We start from the raw sequence: 18,954 nt of genomic DNA, 5'->3' as shown, positions 1-18,954 counted from the left end.
GATGCATACACATATCTAAAGGAAAAGACTGATGCATTTATCTTTGTAAAAATGTACAGTTTGCTATAAAGTATAGAGATGTTCCTGTTTGGGAATGATTTAAAGCAAACTTTTGAAATCGTTGTCTTCTAGTTAGCAATTTTGGCAAGCTAAACTTGAAAGTCCAACTGGTGAACGTTTGTTTAACAGTACATCAAAGTTGGTTTGGGTTGGTTGGGTGGTGTGGTGTGGTTTTTCTTGTTTACACTGTGATGGTGTTTACAGGATTGCTACTAAAGAAATACCTGAATAATTATTGATCTTGGAAAACTGATTTATTTCTTGAACAGTATAAACATATGAAGGAGAAAAATAAAGTATATGCATACTATAAATTAGTTAGGCAAAGTCATTTATTCTTAGCTGTTGGAACTGTAGATCTGAATTTGCATAATTAGTTGTTAATCAAAGAGTGGAACTTCAAGGCTCTTCTGGGCTGCAGGGTGGTTAAAAAAGGATTTTACTTATTATTTTAGTTTTGTCTAGTTGGCAAGAATGCCTCAGCTGTGTTCTGACAATGATTGTAGTTTCCATAATTGATAGTTATGTTAGAGTTCTTATATTGCAAAAGCAATAATTAAGATTTAAACTCTAATACATGGATGGTGAAGTATTGTTAGAAGCAGATGCCCTAAATTAGACATGGCTTCTACAGAATGGATCATTAAAAAATGCTAATTGCTTTCTATATCAAAAATCATTATTGCATCATTTTAATGCTTGTCAGAGTATATGCCCAGGGCTACATTGTTTTTATACAGCCAAAGAAAATGCTGATGCGAATATGACTGTTTTCAATATTTTCAACTTACACTTTTAAAGCAATACAATGTGTGTGGCTGTAGCTTTTGTTCTGTCAGCTTTTTGTTTGGGAGGTGTCTCTTATTTATAGAATTCAATTGCAGGAGGTATCCTTTGCAATTCAATCCATTAAGTATCGTGAATACTAAATGCATTTTCTCTGATGAGGTTGAAAAGATGTAAAAGAGAGGAACAATACTCAGGAGGAAACATACTCCAGTTAATAATAACCAGCAGCAGTAAAATTGGTACAGCAATTTATAGGTGATTAGCCAACAGGACAAAAAGACCATATGGTCAGGCATTACGCATTACTTCTCTGCAAAATATTGTTACAGGATAGGCCTTTTGTCTAATTAACTTAGTATTATTATTTGATTTATGCAGTATATTTGATACTAAACTAAAATGTAATTTGTAAATTAATATAAACATGTCAACATGCTTTAGTAATTTTTGGCTATTTTTTCTCTTCCAGATGGAAAAGCTGGTGTAATTTCATTCTTGTGTCAGATTTTTAGGTAGCAGGATACCTATAGAAGTATAATTTTGGGTTTGTTTCTAGTTTGTTGGCATTGACTAGAGACATAGATCTGCATATTACCACGATAATTTCAAGTTTTGAATGACACAATTATTTACAATTTTACAACTGAATTTTGTAATTTTAAGCAATTGCAATATAATTGCTAATTATGGCTAAAAGGGAGTGCAGAAGTGTAATGTCAGAAATATATATTCTTTCAATGGAGATAATAAGTATACAAGAATAGATCACTGTCAGATAGATGACTGTTGCAATACTGGCAATAAGAAAGAAGTGTTTCTTGTTATGTACATTTCTCAGAGCCTTCTGTTTATGCTGTCTCTTGGGTCACTTATGTGCTTCTGTGTCAGCATTGCTGTTGTAAAATCTGAAGGCTAGTTACACCATAGCTTAGCTGAGCCAGAATAACCACATGAGATTAGCTATGCATGTATAGCTACAGGCCTTGGTCTCAGGTCATCGGATGTTGACATGCTGTCCTCTTGCAGACACTACTTGCTGCTTAAAAAAAAAACACCTCCCTGCTTTACATGAGATTTCAAGGCATCCTGTCACATAGCCAGTTCTGGAAACGCTTTATCTAGGCTGGTCTCCAGCACAGAACACTGGGAGGCCCAGAGAGCCACGGTGGGCTGGTGAGCTGTGTTGTGCACCGCCCTCAGTAGGACTAAATAGGTTGGGTGCCAACATCATGCTGACAGGACTGCACTGTTCCGTGTTTTGGAGCTGGTTTGGGCTTACTGTCTGTTCTGTTGTGCTGTGTAGTGGGGATGTTACAAGTCCAGGCTCACTGTAAGATTTGACCCACTAGCTGGTAACATTCCTCTCCAGTAGTAAATAAATACACAGCTTTTTATTACTTCAGCTCTCCTAGAGAGCAGTTGTTGGGCAGGATTTGTAGCGAGCTTTGGGAGAGATCACGTTCTTAAAAATTCACGAATGGCGTTGACAACACAAGACAATGTTAGTCTTTGTTTAAACAGGTGTCACTAGGTTTAGTTACTGTTGCACTGTTATATATTATCTATGACTAGATTTAGTTGGATTTCAAATGCTTTCTGAACATTGTCCTGAAACTCTTTATGGAGAGGAGAGCAAGGATGAAGGAATGTAATGAGGGACAAATAAAAGCTAGGAAGCTAATGAAAGAGAGCTTAAGAAGTGAGACTGTCAGCAAAAGAGGAAAGAAGAAATGAAGTGTGGATTAGAGGATAAGGGAGAGCTAAAGAAGAAACAGAAGAAAATAGGAGTTTAAATGCAACTCTACAGAAAATAGAGAATTATTTAGCTAAACTAATTTCCTTATGCTAGCCTTGCAATTCAGGTTTTTTTCATTGCCAATTTTCAGAATATATATTTTATAGATGTTGTTCTGTTTCTTAATCCCTAGCTCAAGAAATCTTTTCTTTTTATGGCCTCTCTGAATACTGCCATTGTTTTGAAAAACATCTGACTGTTACCCTCATTCTTGAGAGGAGATAACTAATTTATTAGGTCTCAGGTAATAAAATCTGTGAAATAATGGAATCTGGATAGTAAGATTATTGTAAAAGAAAAAAACAACTTGCATAAAGTAGCCTTTCTTAGGCATCAGAAGAAGTTTACACTTTACTTGATGAGAGTTACTGTGTAGTTACAAACGTGTACAATGAACCTTCTGTTTCCTGTGCAAGAGAATGTCCCTGGAACATGTGGAGCAACACACTGAAATTAAATTGCACTGTCTTAATAGTACCTACAATCTGATAAAATTTCTAACTAGTATAGGGAGTCTTGATACTGGCCTGAACCATACATTTCAGTTGATTTAAAAGTTTGTATTCTGTACATTTTCAGTTAAACCTCTTGATTCTGAAAGAAAAACAAGAATCACATTTTATGTGTGTGGAATGAATTAATTTATATGACTTCTGTATTAGTAGAAAAGCAGTGACCATACTGATAGGAAGATGATCCAAGATGTTTACTTGCTTCACAAGTAGCTGCATGCTTGGAGTGTTTATGCAAATGAATATATTTATGTATGTGGTGATAGAATGAATAAATTAATAGATCATGATGAGTGACAAAGTATTAAGGCCCTGTTCTGGAAAGATTTGAGGTACTCAAAAAAAGTGAGATTTTTGTTTGTAATAATAAAAGCATTATTTCTCCATTCCCAAATTCATTATTTTTCCATTACATTTCCTTTCCATTACATTTCCATACTCAAGAAGGGAAGGAGCCAAGAGAGAGAAACATGAGAATATGTCTGAAGAAAATCAAAAGGTTTTGGTGGTTGTTTTTTTGGGGTTTGTTTTTTTTTTTTTTAGCTAGTTCTGGGATTATGGCTGAGAAGAGTTTATTAATTTTGTGCTTTATATTTAAGCTCTATTTGAGGAAGAATGACTTTTTTGGTAAAAACATTTTACTCTTGTGAGCTGACCTAAAGTGCCGTATATTTGCTTTCTCCATTACCACTGCTGCTACTGCTACTCCTGCTAATAATGCATTTATCTGCATTAGAGAGAGCATGGGAACCAAATCAGAAATCAATTTTGTGTAAACTGTGTCGAGAGAGAACTAGGGGGAGAGCACACGAGCTCTCAAATCCCTACTGTTTCCCATCTGCAGGTCAGAAGGACGCAACAGGTGGAAGTAAGTTGGAAAAGGAATTCAGGACAAGCAAATGGGAATGCATTCAAGGTAGAACAGAGGATCCTCTTTTCACCTCCATGCTTATTCAGCCAATGACAGACAACAGTCCCATGTAAGGGACTGCAGTTAGGTTATGGTTTAAAGGGAAATTCAGCAGTGAATAAGGCCCTGTGATTTTCAGTGGCAATGTTTTTCCAAACATAAGAAGGCATGGGAGAAAACATGACAGTGGCAGGAAGGAGCAGACACTTAGTGGTGTTACTGGTGGCAGAGTGAAAGTAGGTATTGGTGACTTTTTAGAGGGGGATTAAGTAATGGAAGTCTTAACATGAGAATGAACTCTTAGATATATTTAGATAGCGAATGTCTTTTGTGCATTTGTAGCACTCTTCATCCTGTAAGTTCCTTTGCCTTTCACCTCTGTGATCAGCTTTGCATAATGTGTTGATGTATCAAGACGCTGAGTATTTCTGACGGGACATAGTAATCATAAAACAACCTAAATACTTGAAATAGTGTAGCATGGTGTGTTACGCTGCCAATCTATTTTATGCTATTTACCGTTTCGCCAAAAACAGTGAGTCAGATTTAGTTAGAATCAGACAGCCTATTAGCAAACACTTTACAGGTTTCAGACACATTTGTGAAGATGACTTGATGCTCCAAAGAAATTAGCATTCAAAATCACAAATGTGAAACAGCGAATGCACCCAGAGAATTAGTTTTTCCTCTTAGCTGAGAAGCAGAAATAAACTAAGGGGTCATTTAGCATTAGACTGATCTCGTTTCAATCTTCTAGTCAGGAAATATAAGTTCTTTATAATAAATAGTAATTCAAATATGGCAATAATTTTTGCAATGTGATATAATTTTCTTGGAGAAGACCTGTTCATTTTCGCTGTGCGTAGAAGTAAAGGGAACATGTTGCACTTCTGACGCTATCTGTAACTTACCTTGCCTGTATAAGCATTTGTTGTTGCTGTTGCCTTGTGGCAGACAGAGGTAACATTCTTGCGTCAGGATGATACAAAATAGCCTAACTGTGCCTTGCTGTCCAAAAGAGTATACAATCTGAAAGACCTGCTTGTGAAGTATTTGAATGCAGGCAATAGACTTGTTCATAAGCTTTGCTATAGCTACAATTGCCTTAACTTCCTCTCTGTGTGCAGTCTAAAACCTCAGAGAAAATACACGGAGTTTATTTTAACACTGTAAATTAAATCATAAATCAAAAAAAGTCTGGCGCAACAGAAGCTGACCATTTATCACATTCAGATGAAATGTCCGCATTTGAGATGTCCATAGCAAGTATTGTTTCAGAGTCTTTATCCATGCATAATTAAATGTTTTATTTAAAGGTCTTGATAGCGTGTGCTGTATATCAACTATGATTACAGATTTCATGTAGTGAGAGAAGTAAAAATATTATGACCTATTGGATATAGAGCTAGATGCCAGCATGGTTTTAATATCATTTTATTCAAACAAAACTGCAGAAAATTGTCCTTATTTTATCTAAAATCTTTGAATGCTGAAGATAGACCCTCTTTGTACTTACTCAACAAAGAGTGCAAATTATAGGTTAGGGCTCAACGTTACAAGCAATAGTTATAGAAGTGAACATTCAGTTCTTCTGAAAGAATAAGATGATCTTCCTAGTCATACAGAACAAAGCATTCAGATCACATTGGTTTGAATTAATATGCTTTATAATACGTGACTATTTCTTCAAGTGTAAGCCTCAGGCAAAAACGTAACATTCTGCAGTACTGTCCTAGAGTGACAAATATTAAAAAGTTTCTATGGCATACATTTGCTAATCGGTGTTCTAATGTCAGAGAGAAAAAATGCTTCAAAACTTGAAAAAAAAGGTGAAAAAATATTACAGTATTTGAGATGTGCACTGTATACACATAATAAAAAGAGGTAAGCCCAGTATTTTGATCAACAGTTGCAAACTGATTTTAAGGAAATACTGAAGATTACTCATAACAAAATATAATCTGTAAGAAAATATGAGAAGACAACTATAAGAAAAATGATAAAAAATATTTATCTAGAGTGAGTTAAGACACAATTGCAGAATCTACTTCTGAGTCTCTGAAGGCACTATCTGTTCCCCTTCATTAATCAGAGATCACAAGAAAGGGTAAAACTTAATTACACTGTTTGCTTTTCTTTCTTACGTAATTTCAAAAACTTTGGTATCATTGTAGTGCAACACATATACCATGACAAAATTATTAATGCTGTTTTTGGGGTGTTTACACCTACAAAAGAGAAAGTAAATAGTTACAGTTCTCATAACAAGTATACTTGCAGTGCTGCACTGATGAAAGCTGTTAGGGTAACTTTTTATTATCAAATCATACTCTATTAAAAACAACATGTAGTAGGAAAGAAATAGCAGGTGCTATATGGTGAATGATGTTGAAATTGAGACACAGCTTTCTCTAAAGTCATATTAATTTTATAAATGTGTGTAGATAAAAGATAGATATGTACAGGTCTTTAGTCTCTCAAAAGTGTATAAATTAAAATATATTTTTATGCCTATGTCTATGACTGATTTAAGGTAGTAGTACAATTATCTGACTCTGAAGTTACTTTAGCTATGAAAAATGAATTAACATAAAATTTTGTCTTATAAAAATATGTTCTTTTTAATTAGAAATATTTCTTTTAAAATACGTTGTGGAATCCTTTATATGGGAGGCACCAGGAGGTCCTTGTGTGGAAAAAAATGCTTAAAATTTCATTTAATCCTTTAAGCTAGATGAAGATTTATTTTTAAAAAAATGGGTACAGGAGGCAATCATAATGGTTTAACAGTCCAAATCAAATAGATTTGATATTACAATTTTATTAAATGTCATGTGGAAAGTAATTATTATGGATGAGACTACATCAGGAATACTCCCCACAAATAGGCAATGTAGAGGAATCAGCCAAACATAACAGCATCACAGCAGGATGTTGACCAGTATGTCATGTCTGAAATTTTTCACTTCTTTCTTACACTCTTCAACACAGACCTATTTTTTTTTTTTTAGTCTGAGATGTATGAAATTCTGGATACAAGCAGTCTATTAATTTAATGACTTAATGAAACAAATTCAGTTAAATAAAATTTCCCTAAGGTATATATAAATGCTACTTCCTATGTTGTTCAAAATATTTTTCTGCTTTTGATGTTGGAAATCCTTAATAGGAAAGGCTAAAACAAATTTTCAATATAGCATTGTCAAATACAAAGAACATTGATCTGAATATGACAGCCAATGTATTGGAACTGCCAAAATAGTGAATCGGTGCTCTTTATGTTTTATAAGTATTGGAATATCTCAGAAGTGGTGTACTTCATTATTTTGAAAGCATGGTTTTTATAATACCCATTTCTCCTTCAAATCTAATCAATTGTTCGAATTGCTTCGAAAGAAAGTAAAAGTAGATGTATATTCTCAGAATACAAAAAGCATTGAAAATGGGAAAATGCATTCTGGCTTGTCTTTGTTTGACTTCTGAAATGCTCTCGTTAAAAACTCTCATCACTATCAAGCAAAAAATGCATGCTGAGGTTATGAAATCAAATACACTGAGTTGTGGCCAGAGACAGGTTTTCTAATCAGAGGAACAGATAATTGAAATAAGTGTTAAAGTGGAAATGCCACCGGTCCTTATGTGCTCCCACTTTATTACAGTATTCTTCTTAATATTAAAACTTGGCAAGGTAAAGATAGGCAATAGTTTATAAAAGTTTTCACTTCAGTCCATTAATTCTAGTTTGGCTTAGATTAGGAGTATCCAAAGATGCAGTCCACTAAATGGATCTCTAAGAGTTTCATTCTGCTCACTGACACTAATAGCAAAGCATCCATAGGTTAAGTGATGCAGACCTTTAACAGCTTCCTTTATTAAAGAAATAAAGGTGAAAAAACATAGCTGTCATCCTATTGGCAAGGCCAATAGAATAGTAAAAGAATCCAAACTGAGACAAAGTCAGCTTTTCATGAGGTAGCAGCTGCTTTTTGAGAAAGCTTTAGAAGAATTTATACAGGCTGTGGAAGATGGGTAGGAACTTGCTTCAAGACTAGCTCCAGCTGTGGGAGATGAATAAGCTATAGACTGAAAATTGCATCAAAATATTAGTATAGTCCTGAGTGCAAAGTGATATGTTCTGCTTCTCAGTTTAGTGCTACCACAGATGTGTTCAGATGGCTGTTTAGACTTTTTTTCATATCCTTTATGTTAAGACTCACAGGGATCAGTAGATACTGCAACTATGAGAGTCACTTTTGACTACCTCTTTTAAAGAATCTCATGAATACGTGTAAGTCCATGAGGGGGCAGACTACATCTAAGTGCTATGCTCCTGTCTTGTGCTTTATTTCCTGGCCTAAATTGTTCCTGCTCTAGCTCTGTCTTCTCTGTGCTCTCAGCTGTATCTGGTTTTTGTAGATCTTCAGCCCAGGATCTATGTCCTTCATACAGCTGTACTCTTTGAGGACTCTGGCCCACTCTCTGTTGCCTTCCAAGTACAACACACTTTGTGGCTGCTTCTCCTTTAGAGTGCTGGCTTAGAACAGAAGCAGTTATACTTATGAACATAATAGTGTGAGGACATTTGATGTGAGAGTTATACATTATTGATTCGATGGATAAAAGGAGAAGATTCTTCAGCCATGGAAACCGGGCCTTTCTTACATGGTGGACTTAAAAACTTGCTCATCCATGCAAACGATGCTGAGCGGTCCTGCCAAGTGTTCACAAAGTCAGGTCCTAAACTGGGTTATATCACTGTTTTTTGACTGGCTTTATTGAAGTTATGTTGATTTACACTGATTTTAGATGATGCATTTTGTGACTGAAGAACTAAAATGGAGTTAGTTGCACAGGAAATGGATTATTACAACTCTTGAAGTGGATGAGTGAAAGCAAGAATAGTCTTTCCTGTCATTGCTGAGTCAATCCAGATAGATGATGGTCTGAAGTTTCATCCAATAGGACTTAGCATTTATTGTGTCTGAGTACAGCAGATTCTTTTAGGGTTTCTAATGTAAGAAAAAAATTAACATTCTTTACAGATAACACTGCCTGATTACAGTGCCATGGTAGCAGTCTGAATAGAAAGCAAAGTGATAGAAATAAGGGTGGACTATGAACTACTGTCATGCTGAGTAAGCTGTCCTTCAGAATTGTGGCTGGTAGACTGGTACAAAGAAGTCTGTACTGCCAGTTCTGACTCGGTTCACAGACATGGAAGATTTGAGTCTCCAGATTTTTTTAATTTTATATCTTTCATATCCAGCAGTAAGAATAAAAAAAACAAAAAACAAATAGAAAATTATTGCATCTGTCAGTAATATTTACTTTTCATTTAGTAGACCACAGCTACAAAGATATTTGAGTACCATGCAGTTCAGGGAGCAATATATTACTATTTTCACAACAGTGTTCTCCCCCATAAAAAAGGACAATATGTCTGAATGACTTGAGGCAACAAAGAGAGCGTATAGAGAAACAACAACAAAAATAAAATATAAGTCTACTCAGTTTATAAATACATTAGCACGCAATGCTTATTTGCTTAGGCTGTTTAGTCAAGTTGTTATTCGGATTTCAGAATTTACCTATTTTTCCCAACATATCTTTCTGAAAGGCTTAATACTAGGCAGATATAACCATCACTAGAATGCTGTTTGCAGTATGAAAGGTTGCTTGACATTAAAGAATCATAAAAACAAACATGAAATATTTCACTCAAGAAAATGTTTTGAAATATGCTTTTTAATACTCTTAGACTATGTGCTGAAAACAGTTTCTTATTAAACTGCAGATGTCTAATATTAAGTAACATTCACCACAATTCATTACGGTCAACTGATTTTTCAGATCCCTCATTTTACTGTGATAGTAATTTTCAAAGTTCTTCATTTGACAGAGGACTTCTTCCAGTAAAGGAATTAATTTGTTTTAATGATGAATGCTAGTGTTCATTTCTTACTAGATATTTGAAGACAGATTCTTTTACCTTCTGAGTACTTGGCTCATGTCGCTGTTTCTGTGAATTTATGATAACAACATGATTTCTTCAGTGAAATTGTTTGTGCATTAATATAGCACATGGCTTCAAAGGCAGCGCAAGCAAAAATATTTTGTAGGGTTTTTTTCTTTAAAAAAAAAAAAAAGAGATCTTTTGTCCTACCCAAGATGAAATTTAAATAATTCTGATTTTCCATTTTATGAGGGTGCTAGGAGGTTGCAGCCCTGTGCTGCTTCCCCTTTTCTTGAACAGAGAAAAGTTTGCTGTTATTATTCTTCCTGTAAATTCTTTAGAAAACTTCCATCCCTTTTCCTACAGAGAGAATCCATATTCTGTATTTCTGTTCATAGCAGTATTTCTGCTCATGTTTCCAGGAGACTTTGCCTCCATCCAGGTGATAAAGCAGAGTACCTTTTTATTTAATATATAAACCAATGTGCCTAATTGTTATTTTGAATTGAAGAGGTCTCTTATTCTGCAAGTAAGACCAAGCTGTTATTTTGCTATAGATTGAATGAAAAATATCAAGAGCTGTCTTCAGTGAAAGCAAATTTAAGTAGTCTTATCTTGCTCTGTTGTGACTGAGAATAGGGGTGGGTAAATGAAGATCATTCATCCAGATTTTGTGATGCAACACATGCAATGAAGATTTAACTAAACATATTTATTGAGTGCAAACAAATGAACAGGAACAAATGAACAGACAGAAAATTAAATAAATTGATGCAAAAGAACTGCATACAAATTTAAAATGGCTAACACAATCCAAAAGCAGGCATATCTTGGATCTGTTCAGCTTTTCTCTCTCCTTTGGAGCCAAACCTCTAAAGCCATGTTTGATCTAAGTTGATCTAAGACCATGTTGCCAGCGAAAATGATGTTAGAGTACCCAACCATCTCTGTCTGTTTCCTTTCCTTATTGTCCATCAGTGATAGTCTTCATGCTACTTTAAGGTGAATCAAAGAAGGTTTCAGACCCCACTAAAACCTAATATTGCAAAAGAGGGAAAAAGAGGGAAAAAAAGGGGCTTTATTTTACCATGGATCAACTTATGCTGCCCCTGAGGCCTACAGGAAACTTGGACACTCTAGATTTCAGTGGAACCACTTTGCTTTTAAAGTCAATAGCTTGAAATGTGAATTTAGAAATGCTACCACATTACGTTATTTTTTATCCATACTTAGACTGCAAATAAATTCTCATATTTAAAGATAATGGGAGTCAGACTGCCTAGTTTGTCAATGTTTGTGTCCTGGATCAGTTAAAACAAATTCAGCAACTCTCATTTGCTCTTGAGACTTACTCTATTATTTCTATAATGTAGCTAAATATTAAATAGCTCATCATTTTCAGTAATTTATCTAAAATTGTCACTGCCATGCAACTTTTTTTTCATTAAATATATTATTTAACAAAATAGAAAAATTAAGTAAGCAAGGATGCCAGGTCATGTAAATAATTTTTATGGCTTGTACATGATTGGAATTAGCATTGGTGTTTAGGATTTAAGACTAACAAGTAGATTAACAGAAGGGAGCTGGGCAGAAAATAGTATGTGTTTTATGATTAATTTGATTTATTAGAGAAGCAAATGTCTGTGGGTCTGTCAGATTCTGGTTCTTATGAATGCACTGTGGTTAATAAATTACTGTAGCCTTTTAAAAGAATAATAAAACAGCTCTTATTTCATTTTCATGTGCTATATTTCTTTTAAGCCTGCATTAACATTCACTAAGTTTACAAGCTCACAAAGAATTCTTATTTGTGGTCAAAAAGTTTTAGAGTGTATGTTTTCTAAAGTCTGTTACTGTGATGGCTCTGTTGCTAATACAAGCATACGTTATTATAGCCATTAAGACATCAGCAGTGTGGGGTTTTTTTTGGGGGGTGGGGGGGTGGGGGTGGGGTGGGGAACAAAACAACCAAACCAAAGCCAACAAAGGATTTTTTTTTTTTTACTTCTTCTTAAGCATTAGTCATAAAGGATGCTTGGTTCTGCTTATATTGGATATAAAGAGCTGAGAAAATTGATCAGCAATGATCAAAGAGATACGTTTGCCAGAAACAGTTTGTTATCAGCTGGTGTCTATCGGGCAGCTTGTTGGCTTCAGGAGAAGTGTGCCATTTGACAACAGCAAAGAGGTGTAACAAATTTTTACTAGTTCCCATGTCTATATGTGTTTTCTTAAGGCATGGGGAAAGTTAAAAAAGAAAAAAAGTATTTTTTCTGTCTTGTTGGATGCAGATTCAGGTGTATACATTTTTCAGTGTCAGGGCATCACTGAGGCATGAATGAAAACTTGACTCTTCAGGTGACTCATTCTGAAATTTCAACTAGGCAAACAGACAGTGGGCAAATCAAGTCCGTCTGTAAGGGTGTGTCTCAAACACTAGGGGAGGTTTTCAAAGATACAAACACTATCTTGCACCTGCTAACTTTCAACTGCTCTTTTTCTCCCCCTGCCTAGAACTTGAGCTGTTACACAGGTAGTTTAATAGCTGGTTAAAACAGTACCCAGGTAGCAGCAATAAGGAAGAGGTATTAAATCAGGATATTGCAGTCTTAGTATTTAAATGCAGACCTACGCATCTTTAAACTTGTACTAAGCGCTTGCCATGAACTATACTCAATACAGAATGTAATAATTTGACAAAAACGCTATAGCTACCATATGTTCTTAGTATTCAGTGGTTTAGCTTTCTGACTCGAGTTCATGGTTTTGTTTATAAAATGGAGTGATCTGGGACTTTTCAGACCAACAATATTCCATCTTCTGCTGGAAGTCTTCAGCTGAGATCAGTAGGGATGCTCCAGTGAGAATCTCAGGGCATACACAGTACAGCTGCAAGCAGAGTTTTTCTTTAAGATCTACTACTTTCTGTATTGCTATCCAGATCCAAAATTACTCACAGCAGATGGCCTGGTATGTATGCTGTTAAGCTTACCTGACGAAAAATAAATACACACATTTTCTGTGTCTTCCAATCTTGTGGTATTTTACATTCTAGACCAAGAAATAATCGTAACCATTTCCAGTCTGTCTTTATCCCATTGAAACTTTCACCAAGTTAATTTAGGTCACTTTCAAGACTTGTGGAGAAATTATACCATTACTTCAAGTGAACATTGGATGTTCATGATTCTGTAGTTCTACAGAACATAAAAAACAAGGTGCATATTTTACTGATAGACAAGTAATTAATTTTTCTTTGAGGGGAGAAGGTGGTAAGGAGGAAGGAGAACAAGTTGAGAGCTTGTGGGTAAAAATTAAGGGACAGCCAAATATGGGTGACACTGTTGTGGGTGTTTGCTACAGGTCACCTGATCAAGAAGAGGAAGTTGATGAAGCCTTCTACAGACAGCTGGAAGTAGCCTCACAGTCGCAGGCCCTGGTCCTCATGGAGGACTTCAACCACCTTGATATTTGCTGGAAAAGCAACATGGCAAGCCATGCATGATCCAGAAGGTTCCTGCAGAGCATCAAGGACAACTTTTTGATGCAAGTGGTAGAGGAGCCAACAAGGCAAGATGTGCTGCTCAACCTTATCCTAACAAACAAAGAAGGGCTGTTTGAGGATGTGAGAGTTGGGGGTAGCCTTGGCTGCACTGACCATGAGATGGTCGAGTTTAGGATACTGCGAGGTAGAAGCAGGGCTATGAGTCGGGTTACAACCTTGGACTTCAAGAGGGCCAACTTTGGCCTCTTCAAAGACCTGCTTGGAGGAATCCCATGGGCTAGGGCTCTGGAAGTCAGGGGGGTCCAAGAGACCTGGACAGTATTCAAGGACCACTTCCTCCGAGCTCAAGATCGGTGCATCCCCAGGAGGAAGAAGTCAGGCAGAGGAGCCAGGAGACCCACATGGATGAGCAAAGAGCTTCTAGAGAAACTCAAATTGAAGAGGGAGGTTCACAGTATGTGGAAAAACGGACTGGCCACTTGGGAGGAATATAGGAATGTTGTCAGTGTATGCAGAGATGCGACGAGGAAGGCCAAGGCCCACTTGGAATTAAATCTGGCAAGTCATGTCAAAGATAACAAGAAGGGCTTCTTTAAATACATCAGCAGTAAAAGAAAGACTGGGGACACAGCGGGCCCACTGCTGAACAAGGAAGGGGCCCTGGTAGCGTAGGATGCAGAGAAGGTGGGGTTACTGAATGCGTTCTTTGCCTTGGCCTTTACTACTAAGGCTGACCCTCAGGCATCTCAGCCCCCCAGAGAAGGGAGGACAAATCTGGAGAAGGGAAGACTTACCATCGGTTGAGAAGGACTGGGTCAGAGATCACCTGTGCAAACTGGATCCTCACAAATCCATGGGCCCCGATGGGATGCACCTGCGAGTGCTGAGGGAGCTGGTGGATGTTCTTGCTGAGCCACTCTCCATCATCTTTGAAAGGTGGTGGAGGACACGAGAGGTGCCTGAGGACTGGAGGAAACCAAATGTCACTCCAATCTTCAAAAAGGGCAAGAAGGAGGACCTGGGGAACTCTAGGCCAGCCAGCCTCATCTCCATCCCTGGAAAGGTGATGGAGCAGTTCATCCTGGAGGTCATCTCCAGGCATGTAGAGGACAAGAAGGTTATCAGAAACAGCCAACATGGATTTACCAAGGGAAGATCATGCTTGACCAACCTGATAGCCTTCTATGATGGTGTGACTGGCTGGGTCGACGAAGGGAAAGCAGTGGATGTTATCTATCTTGACTTCAGTAAGGTATTTGACACTGTCTCCCATAGCATCCTCAGGGGCAAGGTAAGGAAGTGTGGGTTGGATGAGTGGACAGTGAGGTGGACAGAGAACTGGCTCAACAACACAACTCAGAGGGTCGTGATCAATGGAGCAGATTCTGGATGGAGGCCTGTAACTAGTGGTGTTCCCCAGGGGTCTGTGCTGGGTCCAGTCCTGTTCAACATATCCATCAATGACCTGGATGATGGGATAGAGTGTAACCTCAGGAAGTTTGCTGATGATACCAAGCTGGGAGGAGTGGCTGATACACCAGAAGGCTGTGCTGCCACCCAACGAGACCTGGACAGGCTGGAGAGCTGGGCTGAGGGGAACCTCATGAAATTCAACAAGAGCAAGTACAAGGTCCTGCACTTGAGGAGAAACAACCCCATGTACCAGTACAGGCTGGGGGCTGACCTGCTGGAAAGCAGCACTGTTGAGAAGGACCTGGGAGTGCTGGTGGGCAGCAAGGTGACCCTGATCCAGCACTGTGCCCTTGTGGCCAAGAAGGCCAAAATATCCTGGGCTGCATTAAAAGGAGTGTGGCCAGCAGGTCGAGGGAGGTTATCCTCCCCCTCTACTCAGCCCTAGTGAGAACACATTTGGAGTACTGTGTCCAGTTTTGGGCCCCCCAGTTTAAGAAGGACATGGAACTGCTTGAGCAAGTCCAGTGGAGAGCTACCAAGATGATCAGGGGACTGAAACATCTCCCATATGAAGAAAGGCTGAGACACCTGGGTTTGTTCAGCCTGGAGAAGAGAAGACTGAGGGAGATCTTATCAATACTTATAAATATCTAAAGGACGGGTGTCAGGACGATGGGACTGGACTCTTTTCAGTGGTGCCTAATGACAGGACAAGGGGCAATGGGCACGAGTTGGAACACAGGAAGTTCCAGCTAAACATGAGAAGAAACTTCTTTCCTGTGAGGGTGCCAGAGCAGTGGCACAGGCTGCCCAGGGAGGGTGTGGAGTCTCCTTCCCTGGAGACATTTAAAACCCATCTGGATGCATTCCTGTGTCCCTGCTCAAGCAGGAGGTTTGGACAAGATGATCTCCAGAGGTCCCTTCCAACCCCTACCATTCTGTGATTCTGTAAAGTGCAATAAAATGCATCTGTCAATATTTCTGAAATATATATGTTTTTAAAATAGATAGGCAAACAACACAGCCTTGCGTTTGTGATGCCAAAGATATATATCAGCACTTTTGTCACAAAACTAGGGGGTATATATATATCTGCAGTAAAAATTCCCCCCAGAATGACTTGGTTTTGTTTAGATTCCTAACTCTAGGGGAACATTTATATAACACAGGAGAAATAAATTTCTATTTCTTGTATCTTATTTAAAATATATTTCATTTTTGTGTAGCATCTTTTAATGACCGTCATATAGACAGAACTTTCAATATGTGAACACACAACTCTTCAAATGCTAATGCTGCAGGGGTAAAAGAGAGAGGGCAATGAGTTCGTATTGTATAATGGCAGGAGGTGAAAGTTTTGACTGGGCCACTAGATCCTGGATAATTAAGGTTTTTTTTCCCCCTGCTTAATTTAGGGCATATGGATACCCAGTATATCTGTAGAATAACTTTTAAGGTCACTGCTGGAAGAGTGTAATGAATTGTGAATTTGTACACTAAAACATTGGGTTATGGCCTGAACGTGGCCATATAAAAGTGACAATTTGAAAGCTTGCCTGTTGAACTCCATTTTGAAAGATCCACTTTATATTTTATGTCCCTTTCATTTGTGGTTTAGTGTGGCTAAGTTGCCACTTAATATTGCAATTGTGTATAAGCATACAGTACATTATCTGCCTAGTGTTTGAATCTACAGGGTACCTGGTAGGGCTAAAAGAGGTTGTGTGCTTTACTCCTCCATTGGAAACACTAGGTAAAATTTTTCTGTATGGCTAATTTAACCAGTTTTCTAGGGAAGTGAGTCTTGTTCAAGATCACTATCAGTCTGTTTTTCAGTCCTCCCTGTTTCCTCTCTGCCTGTCTATTTCCTGACAGATTTTGAACATTCTGGCTATGAAGGCTTCTGACAGGTCTTGGGGATAACTTCTTGATATGGTACTGGATGGGTCAAGGAGGAGTGATGCACAGCTGGGTCCTGCTATTCACTAATAGGGAAAGAAATGGTTGTGGTAAAATGTGGTAACTGGTGACAGCTTTGGGTGTAACGACCAGGAAATAGAGTTCAAGATCCTGAGGGGAATGAGGAAGTAGTGCAGCAGAGTGTATATACTGGTGTACCAGCAGGCAGACTTCACTTTACTCAGGAAACTGTAGTTCAGGTCCCATGGGAAGGAGGTTTGAAGGGTAAATGAAGTCAGGAAACTGTCAGGTCTTTCAGGACAGCATCCTTCAGGTGAAAAAATGGTCCCTCCCATCCCTGCAGAGATAAGGCAAAGGTACTCAGTACACTCTTTGTCCTAATCTTTGCCAACAAGGTCTCCCAGGCTTGTGTGCTTAGTGGCTTGTTTTGAGGAGGAGAACTACCAGCACTAGACATGGATCAAGTCAGGGATTACTTGTGGGAAATTGGCCCATAGAAGTCCAGGGGACTAGATGGGCTCTATTCAAAGATGTTGAGAAAATGGGTCATACAATATGTCTCTCCAGTATTTTGTAAGGACAATCTACATCTGAAAGTAAGTGGAATGATCAATGTTGCGTATGTGCGTATAGGTGTATATATACCTCTATCTGTACACAGAGTTTTCAATATACAAAATTATGTCAGTTACTTTACAAATAGTCAGAAAATACCTTCTATAGGTTTCTTTCTGCCACAAAATGATTTTTATAATTTCTTTATTATATATTCTTGCATGTAATGTCTAACTTTATAAAGCACTCCATTTTAGTTAATATTTTTCATGCACTTACTTAAGGAATAAATAAACCAATAATGGCAGAACTGCTTATGAATTTGCAGGGGGGCAGCAGTATTTTCATAGAGGCATCATCTAATAGCATGTTTTTGCAGATGTTGCTGACATTAGGCAAGATGTCCAAAGTGGAACAGTTACAACAGTAGAGATTACTTAATATGAAAAAGTGTAAGGAGACTACAGTTTCCCCATTATTGGCAAGTAAATGCACTGTTGTAACTTAAAGGTATTTTGTGTGAGTAAATGGAAGTCCATCCAAATTTCAAGAAGTTGCAGTGGAAAGGCAGAAATTTCTGATGGTCATTCTGGATAGAAATTAAACCCTTTTCTTTGCTGGAAATTGCCAAGAAAAAGTGGTCTGTGTGTGCATATATATACATAGTCAGTCTCTATGATATCCAGCTGACCTAGATTTAAAAGCAAACTAGTTTTTCATTCTGGAAACTGAGGTTTTGCAACCAAACTTCTGTGGATTTTCTTTATTGGTTTTTTTGTTTGTTTGTTTTATAACTACAGTCCTGCATGGATTAGACAGGTTGCAGATTTCTTTTACCTGCCTTAGTGGCACATCTGTGTAGTTTACAAACAAGCTCAAAGCTTTTTATGTGTAGAAACTTCTGGCTAAGGAATATAATATATAAAATCAACTACAAACCAGGTTTTTTCCTTAGATGCACATGGGTTAACTAATTTTAATTAGTCTTTAGTCAACATCTCCAAGTTTTTGAAGCTTCTCTATTTTAGCTATTCATATTTTCCTAAAACCTTGCATGCAGTTCTGTTATAATTTAGTAATATGGTTTTCAAAATATCAGGAAAAAATTGTATATTATAATATGAAAAATGTAATAATGTATCCTGGTTTCAGCTGTGACAGAGTTTATTTTCTTCCTAGTCGCTGGTACAGTGCTGTGTTTTGGATTTAATAGGAGAATAACGTTGATAACACACTGATGCTTTAGTTGTTGCTGAGCAGTGCTTGTGTGGTGCTTGGTTGCTCACTGGGGCTAAACCACGACACCATGTCATCTGTTTTTGAATATCCACTGGTCTCTGCTCTATTTAGAAAAGAGAGTGTGAAATGTTTTCATAAGATCAGCAATGTCTTGTGTTTTGGAGTTTTTTTTGTTTTGGTCTGTTTTGTTTTGTTTTTTTCCCCCCCTTCCTCTCACAGTGATCCTAAGTTAAAATGAGCCTATGGATCCCATTCATGCATGTGCAGAATAGCTTTGTATTGTGTCTGTAGAAAGTCTGA

At 37.5% G+C, this 18,954-nt stretch overlaps 1 protein-coding gene across 2 annotated transcripts in view; it reads left to right on the top strand.

The window, feature by feature from the left end:
- PRKN (parkin RBR E3 ubiquitin protein ligase) overlaps positions 1 to 18,954 on the top strand; it is a 783,437-nt gene that overhangs the window by 55,341 nt on the left and 709,142 nt on the right. The window contains exon 1 of one of the 2 annotated variants that reach the window (XM_075088052.1): positions 3,063 to 4,072. The exons of the other annotated variant lie outside the window; for it this stretch is intronic. Within the exon in view, the coding sequence (XP_074944153.1) occupies positions 3,874 to 4,072 (199 nt within the window). The 5' untranslated portion in view covers positions 3,063 to 3,873. Of the gene's footprint in view, positions 1 to 3,062; positions 4,073 to 18,954 lie in introns of those variants that run through there. 2 annotated transcript variants of the gene reach the window in all.

Source organism: Phalacrocorax aristotelis, chromosome 3 (assembly GCF_949628215.1).
Source record: "Phalacrocorax aristotelis chromosome 3, bGulAri2.1, whole genome shotgun sequence".
In the NCBI taxonomy this organism is placed as follows: domain Eukaryota; kingdom Metazoa; phylum Chordata; class Aves; order Suliformes; family Phalacrocoracidae; genus Phalacrocorax; species Phalacrocorax aristotelis.
Note: the sequence above shows the minus strand (reverse complement) of the source record. Positions and strands in the feature narration are given on the sequence as shown.